This window comes from Schistocerca piceifrons, unplaced genomic scaffold (assembly GCF_021461385.2).
Source record: "Schistocerca piceifrons isolate TAMUIC-IGC-003096 unplaced genomic scaffold, iqSchPice1.1 HiC_scaffold_712, whole genome shotgun sequence".
Classification (NCBI taxonomy): Eukaryota; Metazoa; Arthropoda; class Insecta; order Orthoptera; family Acrididae; genus Schistocerca; species Schistocerca piceifrons.
Window position 1 is genome coordinate 22,109 of NW_025728962.1, and position 17,520 is coordinate 39,628.

General features: G+C 44.4%; 1 protein-coding gene across 1 annotated transcript in view; it reads right to left on the reverse strand.

The window, feature by feature from the left end:
• Positions 1–1,725: 1,725 nt before the first annotated feature.
• Positions 1,726–17,520, reverse strand: part of LOC124769757 (cytochrome P450 6k1-like) — a gene marked incomplete at its 3' end in the record, with an annotated part of 39,321 nt that continues 23,526 nt past the window's right edge. Inside the window, 5 exon segments of the mRNA XM_047249166.1 lie at positions 1,726–1,921; positions 7,897–7,930; positions 7,932–8,119; positions 11,364–11,563; positions 15,401–15,663. Of these exon segments, the coding sequence (XP_047105122.1) occupies positions 1,726–1,921; positions 7,897–7,930; positions 7,932–8,119; positions 11,364–11,563; positions 15,401–15,663 (881 nt within the window).

Sequence of the window (17,520 nt, forward strand, 5' to 3'; positions counted from 1 at the left end):
CTATTGTAGATTTGAATGATCCATGAAGTGACTTCTTTTCCGAAGAAAACATCGAAATATTTCACTAGAACTGAACGCTCCCGTCGGAACTGTTCTCAACTGGTGTTTATTAGTAAATCACAATAGCAGTACATCGCTGGGTGTACAATAAGACGTACCTTCTTGAAATGAACAATATTTTATTGTTCTATTAACTGATTTCCTTCCATATGCACTTATATTTTACAATGTGAATCAAAAACTCGCAATGGCGTCGATTTTTTACATCACAAGCATGGCTCTCCTCCCCTAAAAAAATTACTCTTAACAAGAACAAAAGAACTCTATATCCTAAGAATAATTATGTGAGCGCTGACCGCCACAGAGTAATAAACAATATCTTTGTCTCTCTCTCGCACTGTCACAGCAAGTTACGCTGCATGATACATCATAGTATGCACTGCTCTATAGGTATGCAATTTTTGAGGATGGTTTAGCGCTGGCGTCCAGCTAAAAAGTGAGATCGTCGGTTGGGGAAGCGGCGGGCATTGCACTAGCTGTAAACTTTATGCGTGGATATCTCACGTCACACTTTCATAAATATATTGTGCAAGTGACATTATGATCTGTCTCATATGCACTGGAATCTGGTGGAACACTGAACTCTAAACATGTTATCTGTGAATTACAGGTTGTCTCAATTTTGCCTTATTTCTATCAGAGTCATCTAAATAACGCGGTAATATCATGAAATTGTTCATGATGTACGTTAATGACCTTGCAGGAAGTATTAACAATAACCTCAGACTTTTCATGTATGCTACAATTACCCATAATGGAGCAATCTCTGCAAAAATTGCACAGATACTGAGTCAGATCTTCGCAAAATTTTCAAGTGGTACAATGACTGGTTGGTAGCTAGAAATGTAAAAATTGTGCACATCAGAAAACGAAAAAAAAATAGTATCCTATGTCCACAATATCAGTAAGTCATAGCTGGAATTGGTCACTTCATAGAAATGTATGGGTGTAACAATTTGTAGGCATATGAAATGGAATAATCACAGAGGCTCAGTCATAGGTAAAGCCGATGGCAGTCTGTGGCTCATTGGCAGAAAGCAACCAATTATCTACAAAGGAGATTTCTTACTTATCATTTGTGTTACCCCGTAGAATATTAATGAAGTGTTTGCGACCTGTACCAAGTAGGCGTAGCAGGTTATATCGATGATATGCCAAGAAGGTCAGCGTGAATAGCAACAGGTTTGTTTGACCCATGAGAGGTCGAGCTGCAGACGCTGAAAGAACTGAACTAGCGAGCGCCTAAAGACACACGCAAACTGTACAATGAAGGCTCACTTATTAAGTTTCAAGAAACAACTTCAAGTGATCAGTCTCGGAATAAAACGCAATTACCTACAAACTGTTCCTGTAGGATTCATGTAGGGTTAGACTAATTTACATCACGCTGAGAGACGTTTAAGCAGTCATTCTTACCTCGTTCTCTACGTGGATGAAAGAGCAAAAACGTCTATAACCTGGTACAGTGTACCGTGGACCATGCACCTCACAGAGGTTTGCCGAGTACTGATGAAGATGGAAGGGTAGCTCAGAGAACGGTGTACATAGCAACAAAAGTTTTACTGAGACAGTCGACAACTGTGGCTCCATGTAGTGTATCGTATCCCTTCTATGACCATGGAGTAGGCGATATTAGAATACACAACAATACAGGACCGACAATACGAAAATCTGTAAAAAGTGGTCCTCTCAGGGTCGAAGCGGTCGGGGTCAGGGAAATGCGTGGGATCGTGGTGGAGGCCCAGCACAGACAGCACTACTGGAGTTCCCTTCTCCAGAACGACGTCGCTGTCTGGAATCTTGTAGTCTTGGTTGCACTCTCTGTTCAGCACAGGTGCTGGTGGATATTTCCTGAGAGACTCTGGAACGGAAACGGAAGAAAAAACAAAAACGTATTGAAACCGAGAAATGTGCTGATCTGAAATGAGAAAGTGATGAGCAACTGTATCAGGGCGGTATTCGAATCGGCTACTTACGATTCGAGTATCACCGGCCTGTGCGGATGTGAGCATCATTGTCATCAAGTACGAGGGGCGTTCAATAACTAATGCAACACTTCTCTTTTTTTTGAAACCTGGTTGTTTTTGTTCAGTATTCCAAAACACCATATTATTCCCCACACTTCTCGCTATGAACCCTTATGTTTCAACACAATCTCCGTTCAGTGCGACAGCATTACTCCACCTTAATGGGGGCGCTTGTATAGCCGCTTGATGCCACTGTAATAGCCGACGCGACGGCGAATGTTTTGCTGGATCAGTAACCTCCCCATCATCCACCTACTGCTTCACGGTGTGCATTCTTCATTGGGAGTCAGCAGATGCGAGATCTGGGCTGTAGGGTGGATGAGCTCTCGTACGTGCAGACTTGTGTGAGGCCTTGCATTGTCTCGGAGAAGGAGAAGTTCGTTCCCATTTTTGCGGCGACGACGCGCTGAAGTCGTTTCTTCAGTTTCCTAATGGTAGCACAGTACACTTGAGATTTGATCGTTACACCATGACGGAGGACATCAGTCAGACGAACTCCTTCAGAGTACCAGAAGACCGTCGCCGTGCCTTTACTGGCTGAGGGCACAGCCTTGAACTATTTCTCCGGAGGTAAGGTGGTGTGGCACAACACCATGGGCTGCCGTTTTGTTTCCGACTCGAAGTGATGAACCCATGTTCGACAAAAAATTATTGTGGTGTCACCGTCAGACACCATACTTGCTAGGTGGTAGCCTTTAAATCAATCGTGGTCCGTTAGTATACGTCGGACCCGCGTGTCGCCACTATCAGTGATTGCAGACCGAGTGCCGCCACACGGCAGGTCTAGTCTAGAGAGACTCCCTAGCACTCGCCCCAGTAGTACAGCCGACTTTGCTAGCGATGGTTCACTGTCTACATAAAACTCTCATTTGCAGAGACGACAGTTTAGCATAGCCTTCAGCTACGTCATTTGCGACGACCTAGCAAGGCGCCATATTCAGTTGCTATAATTACTATCTTCAAGAACGTATTCTGAACAGATAATATTGTGAATCATGTACCGTCAAGAGCGGCGTTCATCATTAATGGATTAAAGTTAAGTATCACACTACTTACGTCCACTTTCTGAATTCTCATTCCTTGTCATGTTCCAGACCTCACGTCGGTATAGTTCTTCCCTCCTCAAGCCCGCCTGCTTGAGCTAAAACGCGTGCATTTCGGCATCCACTCGTAACGCGGTGTTGGCTCTTCTGCCAACACAAAAATTATCACGATGAACTCGTAACGCGTTAAACAGTATCGCACAGGGGTCCTCCGTTGCTCCTCATTGTCTTCTGTTAAGTGACGAGGAACGCAGCAGGTTGAGTACTCCAAGTGGAGACGTCCAGTTGTGTAACGGAGTGTTCGATTGCGATCGATCTATCATCGCGAATGAGAGTGTCCGCACGTTCCAATATTGCATGTGTCACACCTGTATCTGGCAGACCGGCACGCGGGAGATCGGCCGGGTTTGCGAGACGTTATTGCGATAGTGACAGACGCCTCACCCTGCGACTCACCGTGCTTTTGTTCACTGCCAGCTCTCCGTAGTCATTCCGCAAGCCGCTATGAATATCTGCGATGCTCTGGTTTTCCGCCAAAAGGCGCTCGATTGCAGCTCTCTCCTTGGAGCGCACCACCGTTACAGACGGAATTTTGAAAGCTACGTATAGCACCGCCACTTATTGATACTTCATGAAACTAGAGGTGGTGAAGCGGGAATATTCTACGATGTTACACAGCAAATTCCGCATTATTTCGACCACAATTGGTCAAAAAAAAGTGTTCTATTACTTATGCAACGCCCTCCATACCTAGAATAACCATCGAAACATTGGGAGGTTGATAGAAATTCGATCGGTGGAACATTCTTGGTAAATGCTAGAAACCAAAAGGTATATGAGACCAAAGAGTCGATCTGGTGTAAAAGGGTTCATTACGAAACAACTCTTGTCATTTTATAATTTCAGCACACAGTAGTAGCAATGTGCAGGATTCAACATTTGCATTAATAATGGCAGGAATAACTCGAATGCTGTGTTATTTCATCTCAGACATGTGGTGTTTCTACAGAAAGAATCTTTGTCAAGAACGTTTCTGATCAACACAGCCTTTTGTTTGACAAGTACTGGCTCTTTTTTAATGTTGGCGATAGTACAATCTGATTGTTCATTGTCACCTTCCTATTAATTGTTTGGATTTTTCAAGTAAGTCCCTGTCAACGTTAAGATTCAGTGTCTCTGATCTTTTAATGAACCCGAAGACAGTATGCAGTAACCTGAAAAGCAGCAACGTATACAATGAATGGAATACCTGAGAAATAAAAATGAAAGGTGATGGGCGCGAACGTATAAATCACATGAGCGGAAGTACTTTCATCATACATGTTTGAGGTAACTGCAGGTAAGTACTGTTTCAGTTCTTTTCTTTTTCCTTCAGCTGACTCGACGGAAGTAGCAACTTTTCTCTCACTTGTTTAAAGCGTAGTACGGAAGAGAACATTTAACTAAGCAGACAACAAAGATAATATTGGATACTGTGGCTACATCCAGGTATGTTGTGAGTGTTGTGCGAAAGTGAAAACTATTGGCCACGCGTGTGCATATACAAGTAACTGATCTGCAGAGAGAGAATATCTTTTTGTACGTGGGATGGGAAGCACCATCCAGTCGCCCTTTCTCCGCGTAAAAGACACCGGAGGCCACCAAAACCAAAGTGTGTGTGGCTTATGGGCGCACGATAGGTTTGACTGCGATTTTCACAACACATTTGCTGTAATTCCCTATGAAACAAAAATCCATGATCTAGATTTGGAGTAAATAATAATTGACAAAGACAGATAACTGTGCTATCCTGACTCTCTTGACTTAGTTCCATTGCATGTAGTTTGTGAACCCGGTGGCTGACATGGCATTTCCCTAGTCGCTCCTGATGTTGCGATGTTGCTTCACACGCAGTATGCGATGTGGTGGGTGTGTCCATTGTGCAACAGGGCACAGAGATCAACACGTGCGCGTCAATTGTGTACATGCCGATCGACGTCTGCTGGTTTCTGCACGACGCGGATTTCACACAAACAGGTGAAAACGGCCAGCACGTTACTTCTACAATCGCAGATGGAGTAAAACATGCACAACAGTTCTACTTAACTAGTCTTGACACAGTTGACAACTTTTTCTGTGGGGAGGAATAAGATGTACCGTACCTGTACATGATTTAATTTGAAAACGATAGTGGAGAGGATCAATGAAATTTCGATTTGTTTACTTCTCTGGATCTTTAATGTACATTAACATTTTCTTCTGAAATACGCTGTGATACCATGAGGTTAATGAAGTATAATTACCGCAGCTTTCTTGCCGTTCTGTCCTAACCCAGTCAAATTTATTGACGAAAATTTCGTTTGAATGCCGGAACTGTACATAGAAAAAAATTCTTTGTAGGTAGACGGGAAGGTAATGTAGTACATTGTAGTAGTGTTTTATGTACTCCCAAAAAAATATAATTGAGAACAGGACTACATACAACAATTTACAACCTTATTCCTCTTTCCTGCAAAATGTAAATTTTTGAAAAGATCAGTTTTTTGTAGTCGGTAGTCTAATTATTATGGCTACGGGAGTGGTGGGAATCAATGAATAGAGGCAGGGTACAAATATTTGTGGAAGTATTTATGGAAATGGAGGAGGATGTAGATGAAGACCGAATGGGAGATATGATACTGCGTGAAGAGTTTGACAGAGCACTGAAAGACCTAAGTCGAAACAGGACCCCGGGAGTAGACAACATTTCATTAGAACTACTGACAGCCTTGGAAGAGCCAGTCCTGACAAATCTCCATCTGGTGAGCAAGATGTATGAGACAGGCGAAATACCCTCAGACTTCCAGAAGAATATAATAATTCCAATCCCAAAGAAAGTAGGTGTTGACAGATGTGAAAATTACCAAACTATCAGTTTAATAAGTCACAGCTGCAAAATACTAACGAGAATTCTTTACAGACGAATGGAAAAACTAGTAGAAGCCGACCTCGGGGAAGATCAGTTTGGATTCCGTAGAAATACTGGAACACGTGAGGTAATACTGACCCCACGACTTATCTTAGAAGATACATTAAGGAAAGGCAAAACTACGTTTCTAGCATTTGTTGACTTAGAGAAAGCTTTTGACAATGTTGACTGGAATACTCTCTTTCGAATTCTGGAGGTGGAAGGGTTAAAATACAGGGAGCGAACGGCTATTTATAATTTGTACGGAAACCAGAAGAGGAACATGAAAGTGAAGCAGTGGTTGGAAAGGGAGTGAGACATGGTTGTAGCCTCGCCCCGATGTTATTCAATCTGCATATTGAGCAAGCAGTAAAGGAAACAGAAGAAAAATTCGGAGTAGGTATTAAAATCCATGGAGAAGAAATAAAAACTTCGAGGTTCGCCGGTGATATCATAATTCTGTCAGAGACAGCAAAGGACCTGGAAGAACATTTGAAGGAAATGGACAGTTTCTTGAAAGGAGGATATACGATGAACACCAACAAAAGCAAAACGAGGATAATGAAATGTAGTCGAATTAAGTCGGATGATGCTGAGGTAATTAGATTAGGAAATGAGACACTTAAAGTAGTAAAGGAGTTTTGCCATTTGGGGAGCAAAATAACTGATGATGGTCGAAGTAGAGAGGATATAAAATGTAGACTGACAATGGCAAGGAAAGCGTCTCTGAAGAAGATAAATTTGTTAACATCGAGTATAGGTTTAAGTGTCAGGAAGTCGTTTCTGAAACTATTTGTGTCGAGTGTAGCCATGTATGGAGGTTAAAGATGGACGATAAATAGTTTGGACAAGAAGAGAATAGAAGCTTTCGAAATGTGGTGCTGCAGAAGAATGCTGAAGATTAGGTGAGTAGATCGCATAGCTAATGAGGAGGTATTGACTAGAATTGGGGAGAAGAGAAATTTGTGGCACAACTTGACTAGAAGAAGGGATCGGTTGGTACGACATGTTCTGAGGCACCAAGGGATCACCAGTTTAGTAATGGAGGGCAGCGTGGAGGGTAAAAATCGCAGAGGGAGACCAAGAGCTGAATACACTAAACAGATTCAAAAGGACGTAGGTTGCGGTAGGTACTGGGAGATGAAGAAGATTGCACAGGATGGAGTAGCATGGAGAGCTGCATCAAACCAGTCTCAGGACTGAAGACCACAACAACAACAACGGGAGCAGTGGGAATCTATAAATAGAGGTACGGTACAAATATCTGTTCGGAAGAGTCTCTATACTGCCGGATTGGTACGCGAGTTATTGTCATCTTAAGCAATATTTCGGCACCTTCTTTAGCTGATTTTCTTCGATAGCACGAACACAGTTTGAATCAAAACCAAATTCGGGAATTTTTTTAGCTGACTTTCTTAGCACAGTCTGAATCATAACCAAAAGTTTCCTTACATTAATTAGGCAGTAAATTTGAAAATCTCGGCAGTTTACTGACATCAGTTTCCGTTGTTTCTCTTAATCCGTTTAATTTGGGAGCGGGATGATCCCTCGATCAAGAACAAAGGTGAAACCATACTTCAGACATTTCAATTGGAGTTAAAGTTCAGTCTCCGAGGACTTCCATTTTCGCAGAATTTTAATTAGTGATATTTCTTCCTTCCATCTTCCGGCATCGTATAAGTGTGTGGGTGAACCCATTGACTCCTCTAACGTGAATGATGACAGTTCACGATGTAGAAGGCTCGCACAGTAAGCCAACTGCTATGGAAACCTGACATAAGAGGTTCTGCTCTTAATGAGATTAAAAGTGGAGCTGAAACTGAAGACTGATTTTCCTTACCGGATACAACCGTGTCGAGGTAAGTCATTTTTGCCGATGGTGTCGTAGGAAATTTCACCGCCGTTTTCTTCGAGCACGGCGTCAATTTCATCGTGCAGCTTGCTCTGTACGTCGGGGTTGAGCGCCAGTTCGTGAAGCGTGAAGCTCGTCGCTGATGAAGAAGTCTCGAAGCCTGCACCGAAAAAGACGAACGCCTGCGCTGCCATGTCTTCCATCGACAATTCTATAGAAAGATAAAAAGAATGTTAATAGTTCCTAAAGAATAAAACGCGAAATGTGAAAGGGAATATCATTGAGTTACGTAATGTGTATGTCTATGTGTCGAAGACTGTGTATCAAAACAGCCAGGAATGTATTTGGAGTCTGAAACTGTACTCTTCAACATATTTAATTAACGAAATCAGACATGCTACCGCTGCTAGCGACGTAGTAAATGTATCAATTGTTTCATTATTTCGCATTAGTGTTTTGAAACTTCCACAATTTCTTTAAAATCCGTTTTCAACCATAAAGAATGAGGTAGTCATTTGGCATTGTTGGCAGCGAGACACTAAGTGGTAGGTTCAGCTGACTGATTGTGAAGGGTTTTCTTTCTCTACATTTAGATACATACGCTGTCAGCTACCTATGGTGCAGGGCGGAGGGAACTTTTCACCAACGCTTGTCTTTTGCTTTCGTGTTCCACTCGCAAACTGAGCGAGGGAAAACGACTATCTATATGCCACCGCACAAGGTCTCATTTTAATCATTTCTTCTTTTCGGACCGTGTGCGAAATGTCTTGGTGGCAGTAGAATCGTTTTGCAGTCTGTCACAAATTCCGATTCCTTAAATTTCCTCATAGTGTTCTGCAAAAAGACCGTTTTTCTTCCCTTCAAGGATTCCTAATCTATTTCTTCCGTAATACTTGGGTGTTTATTGAACTTACTGGTAACAAAAATGAGTCATCCTCTGAACAGCTTCGATTTCCTCTTTTAATCCAATCTGGTGGGATCCCAAACGTACGAGAAGTACTCAAGAATGCGTCGCGCTAATACCCTGTATGTGGTTTTCTTTATAGGACGACCTACACTTTTCTAGAAATCTCCCAATGAACCGAAGTCTACAATTCGCCTTCCCTACTGCCTTCCTTATTTGCTCGTTCAATTTCATATCACTTTTCAGCTACGGGGTCATCAACAAGCAGTCGTATCCAAGCCATCAGATCATTTATGTATACAGAGAACAAGAGTGATAATATCACAATAAGAACATTATGTCTCACGGTCCGTATTTATAACTAAAAGCCAGTGCTTTGAGCTGGGTAGACAGATAGGCGAGCGGCCCCATGACAGAATGAACGAGCTATTAACAGTAGTCGAACTGATATTCTGGGATGCCTGCTTATCGCTTTAGGAGTATTCCTACATGTGTTAAACCGAGCGCTAGACTGCTTCCATATAAAGAGGCGTCAGCGAAAGAAAGTGCTAACCAGTGATAACAAAAAAAAAAGTATGTTTCTTTTCTGCATGTTATATGACTTGTTATATTCAAAGCCGAGAACATAAATACACTAAGACAAAACGATTTACGAAGTACGAAGTATTTAAAGTGAACTCGTTAATAGCATGTCGTGCATTCGAAACCACAACAGAAAACACAATGACCCTATTTCTTATTAAACTGAGGGTTATCACTTTATTTCACTGACCTCTTCATACAATCTACAGAAACACAAATCACAAACACAGAACATGCAATCAGCAGTTACACAATGTGCTCAAAAGTATCCGGACACATGGCTGAAAATTACGTACATGTTCGTGACGCCTTCCATCCGTAATGCTGTAATTCAGTACGGTGTTGGCCCACCCTTAGCCTTGATGACAACTTACTCTCTCGCAGGCATACGTTCAATCAGGTGCCGGATGGTTTCTTTGGGAATGGCAGCCCATTCTTCACGGAGTGCTGCACTGAGGAGAGGTATCGATGTCGGTCGGTGAGGCCTGGCACGAAGTCGGCGTTCCAAAACATCCCAAAAGTGTTCTATAGGATTCAGGTCAGGACTCTGTGCAGGTCAGTCCATTACAGGGATGTTATTGTCGTGTAACCACTCCGCCACAGGCCGTGCATTATGAACAGCTGCTCGATCGTCTTGAAAGATGCAATCACCATCCCCGAATTGCTCTTCAACAGTGGGAAGCTAGAAGGTGCTTAAAACATTACTGTAGGTGTGTGCTGTGATAGTGCCACGCAAAACAACAAGTGGTACAAGCCCCATTCACGAAAAACACGACCACACCATAACACCACCGCCTCCGAATTTTACTGTTGGCAGTACACATGCTGGCATATGACGTTCACCGAGCATTTGCCATACCCACACCCTGCCATCGGATCGCCACATTGTGTACCGTGATTCGTCATTCCACACAACGTTTTTCCACTGCTTAATCCAATGTTTACGCTCATTACACCAAGCGAGATGTCGTTTGGCATTTACCGGCGTGATGTGTGGCTTATGAGCAGCCGCTCGATCATGAAATCCAGGTATTCTCACCTCCCGCCTAACTGTCATAGTACTTGCAGTGGATCCTGATGCAGTTTGGAATTTCTGTGTGATGGTCTGGATAGATGTCTGCCTATAACTCATTACGACCCTCTTCAGCTATCAGTGGTCTCTGGCAGTCAAGAGACAAGGTCGGCCTGTACGCTTTTCTGCTGTGTGGGTCCTTTCACGTTTCCACTTCACTGTCACATTGGGAACAGTGGACCTAGGGATGTTTAGGAATGTGGAAATCTCGCGTACAGACATATGCCACAAGTGACACCCAATCACCTGACCACGTTCGAAGTCCATGAGTTTCGCGGAATGCCCCACTCTGCTGTCTCGCGATGTATAGTGACTACTGAGATCGCTGATATGGAGCACCTGGCAGTAGGTGGCAGCACAATGCACCTAATATGAAAAACGTTTGTTTTTGGCGCTGTCCGGATACTTTTGCTCACATAGTGTATGTGATTGCTAGACACACAGGGAATATGATAATCCTACTCTCATGTAACAAAGTCTTTGTACTGTCAGGAAGAGGCCTGCTACCCAGATAGCTACGCACGTTACAGCGTCGATACCAGGATAAAGAGGTGCGGCGGCCTCTGATCGATTTCGCCTGGCGGATTAGTGACGAGGGTTGGTGAGTCAGGGAGCCTGGATCTGGTTTTTGGGCCCTTTACCACATTCATCTAGGTGAATAATGGGCTTCAGATGAATAGCACTACAAACAGACAGTTGACGCGCAAATATTTCGTCCTGGAGGGGTAATGGGGTGGTGACAGGAGGGACATACGGTAACCACTCCAAATCCGTAAATACATGTACCGACCCAACACTGATCGGGACAAAAGCACAAAAAGAAGAACGCCCTCATGAAGGGAGGGCACTGGGTGTAGGTAAACACTAACGGAGAAAAGAAGAAAAAGAGGAACTTACTGTCGGTGGTGCCGGCTCCTTTCTGCTGCCCATTCTCCACTGCCTCTTCTTTGTCAGGGTGGACGTATCCCTTGTTTTTGAGCTGAATGAGAAGGTCCATGAAGTCTTTCCTTGTAAAGTTGTTCTTCTCTCTGTAAGCGACAGTGTCTGCAATCATCTGCTGGAAATATTTGCTGACATCCGTCGCTTCTCCCTTGACCCTAGAAATGAAATGTGACAGTAATTTATTACGAAAGCAACTATTCTGACATCAATTCCCCTTTTCCACTGTGGAAGGAGATTACTTATCTAACATATCCCACATTTTATGCACATTGGCCAATGCAAGAGACACGTTACCTCGTTTGTGCAGATTAACAAGGAACGAGAAAAGACTGTGATCCATCCCCAGTACACAGGCAGGAACAACGATGTGTGCTGGCACAAGACTGCTAGCAAGCCCCTGTTAATTTGTTCCATAGTGTGGGTTCAAGAAAAGTCTAATCACCAGATGGATACAATAGAAGCAGATTTCTGTTGAAATTTCTGTTTTCAAGTAATGTCGATAACAGTAAACAAACGTTGGCTAAGGCTTCATGGACGGTTATGGTAACGTCATGTGCCACTTTTGTTTCCTTTAGCGATCTCTTAATACATTTCTGGCCATCAGAAATGCCACACCAGGAAGAATGGCAAACGTACTCGGAGGAACAGATGATTGAGTTTGTAGGTAATCTGTGTGTACAGGATGAGAAATTTGGTGCATGGGACTAGTGCCTTAGCTAGGGACAATGGCTCTAACTGAGTCAGACATTGAGCCGAACTGATCTAGCGTGACAGATAGAGATACATCAATCCCTGGGTCTGTCATTTCTTCAGCATCAATTTAGTGCCGGATTTCATCAGTTGTAGTGGCAAGTGGAGTACCATTCTCTCTGAAACCCATGACCAGATATTCCCAGTGGGTGAGAGATCTAGAGAACATATCGGCCAGCGCAACACTCGAACACCCTCTATATCGATGTACACTACTGGCCATTAAAATTGCTACAACAAGAAGAAGTGCAGATGATAAATGGGTATTTATTGGACAAATATATTATACTAGAACTGACATGTGATTACATTTTCACGCAATTTGGGTGCATAGATCCTGAGAAACCAGTACCCAGAACAACCACCTCTGGTCGTAATAACGGCCTTGATACGACTGGGCATTGAGTCAGACAGAGCTTGGATGGCGTGTACAGGTACAGCTGCCCATGCAGCTTCAACACGATACCACAGTTCATCAAGTGTAGTGACTGGCGTATTGTGATGAGCCAGTTGCTCGGCCACCATTGACGATCTGGAGAATGTGTTGGCCAGGGCAGCAGTCGAACATTTTCTGTATCCAGACAGGCCCGTACAGGACCAGCAACATGCGGTCGAGCATTATCCTGCTGAAATGTAGGGTTTCGCAGGGATCGAATGAAGGGTAGAGCCACGGGTCGTAACACATCTGAAATGTAACGTCCACTGTTCCAAGTGCCGTCAAAGTGTACAAGAGGTGACCGAGGCGTGTAACCAATGACACCCCATACCAACACGCCGGGTGATACGCCACTATGGCGATGACGAATACACGCTTCCAATGTGCGTTCACCGCGATGTCGCCACACATGGATGCGACCATTATGACGCTGTAAGCAGAACGTGGATTCATCCAAAAAAATGACGTTTTGCCATTCGTGCACCCAGGTTCGTCGCTGAGTACACCATCGCAGGCGTTCCTGTCTGTGATGCAGCGTCAGGGTAACCGCAGCTATGGTCTCCGACCTGATAGTCAATGCTGCTGCAAACGTCGTCGAACTGTTCGTGCAGATGGTTGTTGCCTTGCAAACGTCCCCATCTGTTGACTCAGGGATCGAGACGTGGCTGCACGATCCGTTACAGCCATGCAGATAAGATGCCTGTCATCTCGACTGCTAGTGATACGAGGCCGTTGGGATCCAGCGTGGCATTCCGTATTATCCTCCTGAATCCACCGATTCCATATTCTGCTAACAGTCATTGGATCTCGACCAACGCGAGCAGCAATGTCGTGATACGATAAACCGCAATCGCGATAGGCTACAATCCGACCTTTATCAAGGTCGGAAACGTATGGTACGCATTTCTCCTCCTTACACGAGGCATCACAACAACGTTTCACCAGGCAACGCCGGCCAACTGCTGTTTGTGTATGAGACATCGGTTTGAAATTTTCCTCATGTCAGCACGTTGTAGGTGTCGCCACCAGCGCCAATCATGTTTGAATGTTCTGGAAAGCTAATAATTTGCATATCACAGCATCGTCTTCCTGTCGGTTAAATTTCGCGTCTGTAGCACATCATGTTCGTGATGTAGCAATTTTAATGGCCAGTAGTGTAGGTAAGTTGAGCAGAGCCAACATACACTCTTACTCTGTCCTGTTGTAAGAGAAAGACACAGAAATCTTGGAGGTAAGGCACAGTGAACGGCATATTTAATATGTCAGGAGTATAATGCCTGTCGTCCAAATTGCTCGGTGTGCTAACCTGAGGAACCAACTTTACCACATACCGACAAGTGTATGATGATGGCAAATGCATTACGCCATCTTTCACTCTCCTCGCAGCCAATGCAGATCGAGCAGTCCATCGTGACGCTATAAGCAGACAAGGAGATTCTCTCTGGAAAGACGACACGTTGGCAATCCTGCATCCAGTGTTGCCGCAGGGAACCTCGCTGCCAGTGCCCACCCTGTCTCCGCTGCCACCTCATGGGCAGTCGCAGCAGCGGTCACCGAGCTGATGGTGCCCTCTGCACCTGACGTCCTCACCCTATCCCTGTGGGTATCTGTCTTGCTGCAGAAAGGCCCACTTCCTGACTCACTGCATGTGCCATAGACGTACACTGAGGTGAAAAATGTCATGGCGTATCTCTTAATATCGCGTCGGATCGCCTCTTGCCTGGCATAGTTCAGTAACTCGACATGGCGTATAAGCCACAAGTCATGGGAATACCCTTGCAGAATTACTGAACCATGCTACTTCGGCAGCCGTCCGTAACTGCGAAGGTGTTGTCAGTGAAGGATTTGGTGCATGAACTGATCTCTCGACTATGTCCTATAAGCGTTTGATGTAAACCCATACCATTCTCTCGAATTGTACAGAACGTTCTTCAAAGCAATCACGAACAATTGAGGCCTGGTGACATGGCACATTGTCATCCATAAAAATTCGTTGTTTGGTAACATGAAATCCGTGAATGGCTGCAAATGGTCTCCAACGTGGAAACGGATTCGTTTCACCCTCTTGTTATGTTCAGTGAGTGCGTAATGTTAACAAAAAAGTATAGAACAGATGAGTTGATTGCTTCATACAAAGATTTGTAGGCTTTAATATTCCACAGGCTGAGTTATCCCCAACTCTTTTTGACTTCATAACTTTCGACTTGGCTGTTCGTAAAATCTCAAACTGTCCGGCTTACTCTTGGCAATATTCTAAAATGTTTGGATCATTATCACGAAAATACCCCATAGGGAGAGGTACACAGTAAAGTAATGCAAGTCTACAAAAATTCATTTTTTCGAGAAAGCTACCATCTCCACGATAAGTGCATCGAAATATTGAGACTCCATAAATAGCTCGTGGAATTGAGATAAATTCAAGAGATTACTTTTGAGGCCCTGAGAAGTGAGTTCAACAGCAAGGCAATGATGACATGCCATGTTTGTGGTATGCACTGTGTTGTTCATCACATTAAAGCTCTGAAAGAGAACTATTAGGATTTAACGTTCTACTGACGAAGAAGACATTAAAGACGAAAAGCAAGCTTGGTTTGGGAAACGATTTCAGAGTGTTTTTCCAAAGGAAACGTCCTGACATGTGCTCTAAAGAATGTGGGGAAACAACAGAAAAGCTAAATCTGCATAACTGGGTGGGCATTTGAACAGGTAGCCTCTGGAGCATGATACCCGACTCTTACCCACTGCGCCTTGATTCTCCTCACATCAAACTGATTTCTCTGGTGGAACGAAGCGTTGCAGCTCTCACCTTAAATACTCCATTAGTGTTGGGCTCACAAAGCTCAGAAGGAAACCGATGCTTGATTGCCAAGTGGGCTCAAAGATCTTGCGTCCCCACTGTCGGAACTCGTGCTCCGGGTTCCGCTGGCAGTTGCACTCCTGGCCGAAGGTGACGGAGGAGATGACGTCAGTGGTGAACCGCGCTATCAGCTCGCGCACCTCCACCGACTGCCCGCGGTCCACCATCTCTCCAATCACGTCCGCCATCTCTTGCCCGCAGTCCTGGATCGTCTGTCACAGACACAAATACACTTCGTCAGTGTCTATAATAGAGAAGAGTGCTTCAGTAAACTTGCAGATTTTTGTGACTTTTTATAAGAAAGAATGTAATTCGTTATTCTTAACGGTACGAAATCGACAGAATTGACGGGTATTTTTGGAGTATCCTTGAAGAATATTATAGGACCAGTACTGTTACCAATATACAGACTGATCTTGCTAAGTGGGGACAAACTACAGAACACAATCCCTGGAAATATAAGGGAAGAAAAGTAATGAGGGCATACAGCTGGAAATGGATTCTGATGGAGGTATATGCACTTGAAGGTGGTCTCTGAGAGTGACCACAGTATCAGCACACAGGCACGTGGACCATCAGCATGGGGTGAGCCAGAGGACCATGTAGAACATTCTGCGTGGCAACTCGCACTATCTGTACCACTTATAATGCGTTCAAGTGGTACTACCCACGGCCTTTCCTCTGCAGCACAGGCCACCATGGTTCTGTAACTTCTGTGATCCATCTCTCCCCAACTGAGATCGTCTGGATCATTATAGGCAGGGCTCTCCAACCATCCAGGGATTTTGACCATCTAACGCGCCAATTGGACAAAATTTGGCACAGTATTCATCAGGAGGACACCCAACGACTCTGTAAACCAAGGCCAACAACTCCTTGGATGAGAGCTAGAGATGGACCAATGCGTTATTGAATTACTCAGTTTCTGAAGCCCTGGCTCTTGAATAAATTCTCCAGTTTTTCTGAATTATAATCGAATGCTTGTCTCTACATGTGCATCACACCTACCAATCTCCATCCTATTTGGATAATTCCCTCGTGGTGCGTGGTTTAGGTATATATATATACATGCACATGTGTATGTATAACACATAAATACATACATATAAGTACATTTATATGTGCATCTATATATACACCTCCCAAAATTTAAGAGTCCAACTGCTAAGGAGCTAAATAGGGAACCTGATGTCCGCTGGTGTAGAGCAGGGGACAGTTAGAACCATAAAATACAAATTCAGGCTACCAGTAGGGCAGTTGTTATTCATTTGTTTGTTTTGTAGAGCCAGCAGCAGTTCGTTTCAGGCCAGCAATGTTGGGATGGAAAAGACGTCTGCATGCTGTGCTGTGTGTGAATGCAGGGTGGGCTGGCGATAGTGTGTGAACAGCTGAAGGCGCTTTTGGCTAAGGTCAACAATCTTCAACCTGCTGTCTCGAGTGTAGTGGAGGCGGAGCAGATGGCACATCACATGGGACACCTTAAGCGCCGTTTGTCTAGACCATGGGCTCTGCCATTGAGACACCTTCCAATGGACCCAACAGGGCGATCTGCTATCATTGCAGGGTGAGTGACAGGTTGCAATGCAATCACATTGCTTGAAGTGGAGGGCCAATGTGGAGGCTGGCCGTTTGGTATCGCCCATTCACGCTATGACTGGACAGGTGGCCGCTCCTTCAGCAGGGTCTGACCAGGCACATGGGATAAAGCGTTTGCCAGTGATTGGGAGCTCCAATATTAGTTGCATTATGAAGCCTCTTAAGGTAAATAGTATTCAAGGCCAGAAACAAAGCCAGTGTGCACTCGATACATCTGTCATGGGGCCTCACCTGAGATGCATACAGAATCCTGCCTGTTGCTGTCAAGCACACAGGATGCATCATGTGCAAGTTGTGGCTCATGTCGCCACCAGTGATGCCAGCTGCTTGGGTTCTAAGACGATTCTCATTTCATATGGGCAGCTGGCGGAAGCGGTGAAGGCTGCTGCCCTCACACACGGTGTGCAAGCATAGCTAGCAATTTGCAGCAGTGATCTCAGAGCTTGGCGAGGTCCTTTGGTTTGGCACCGATT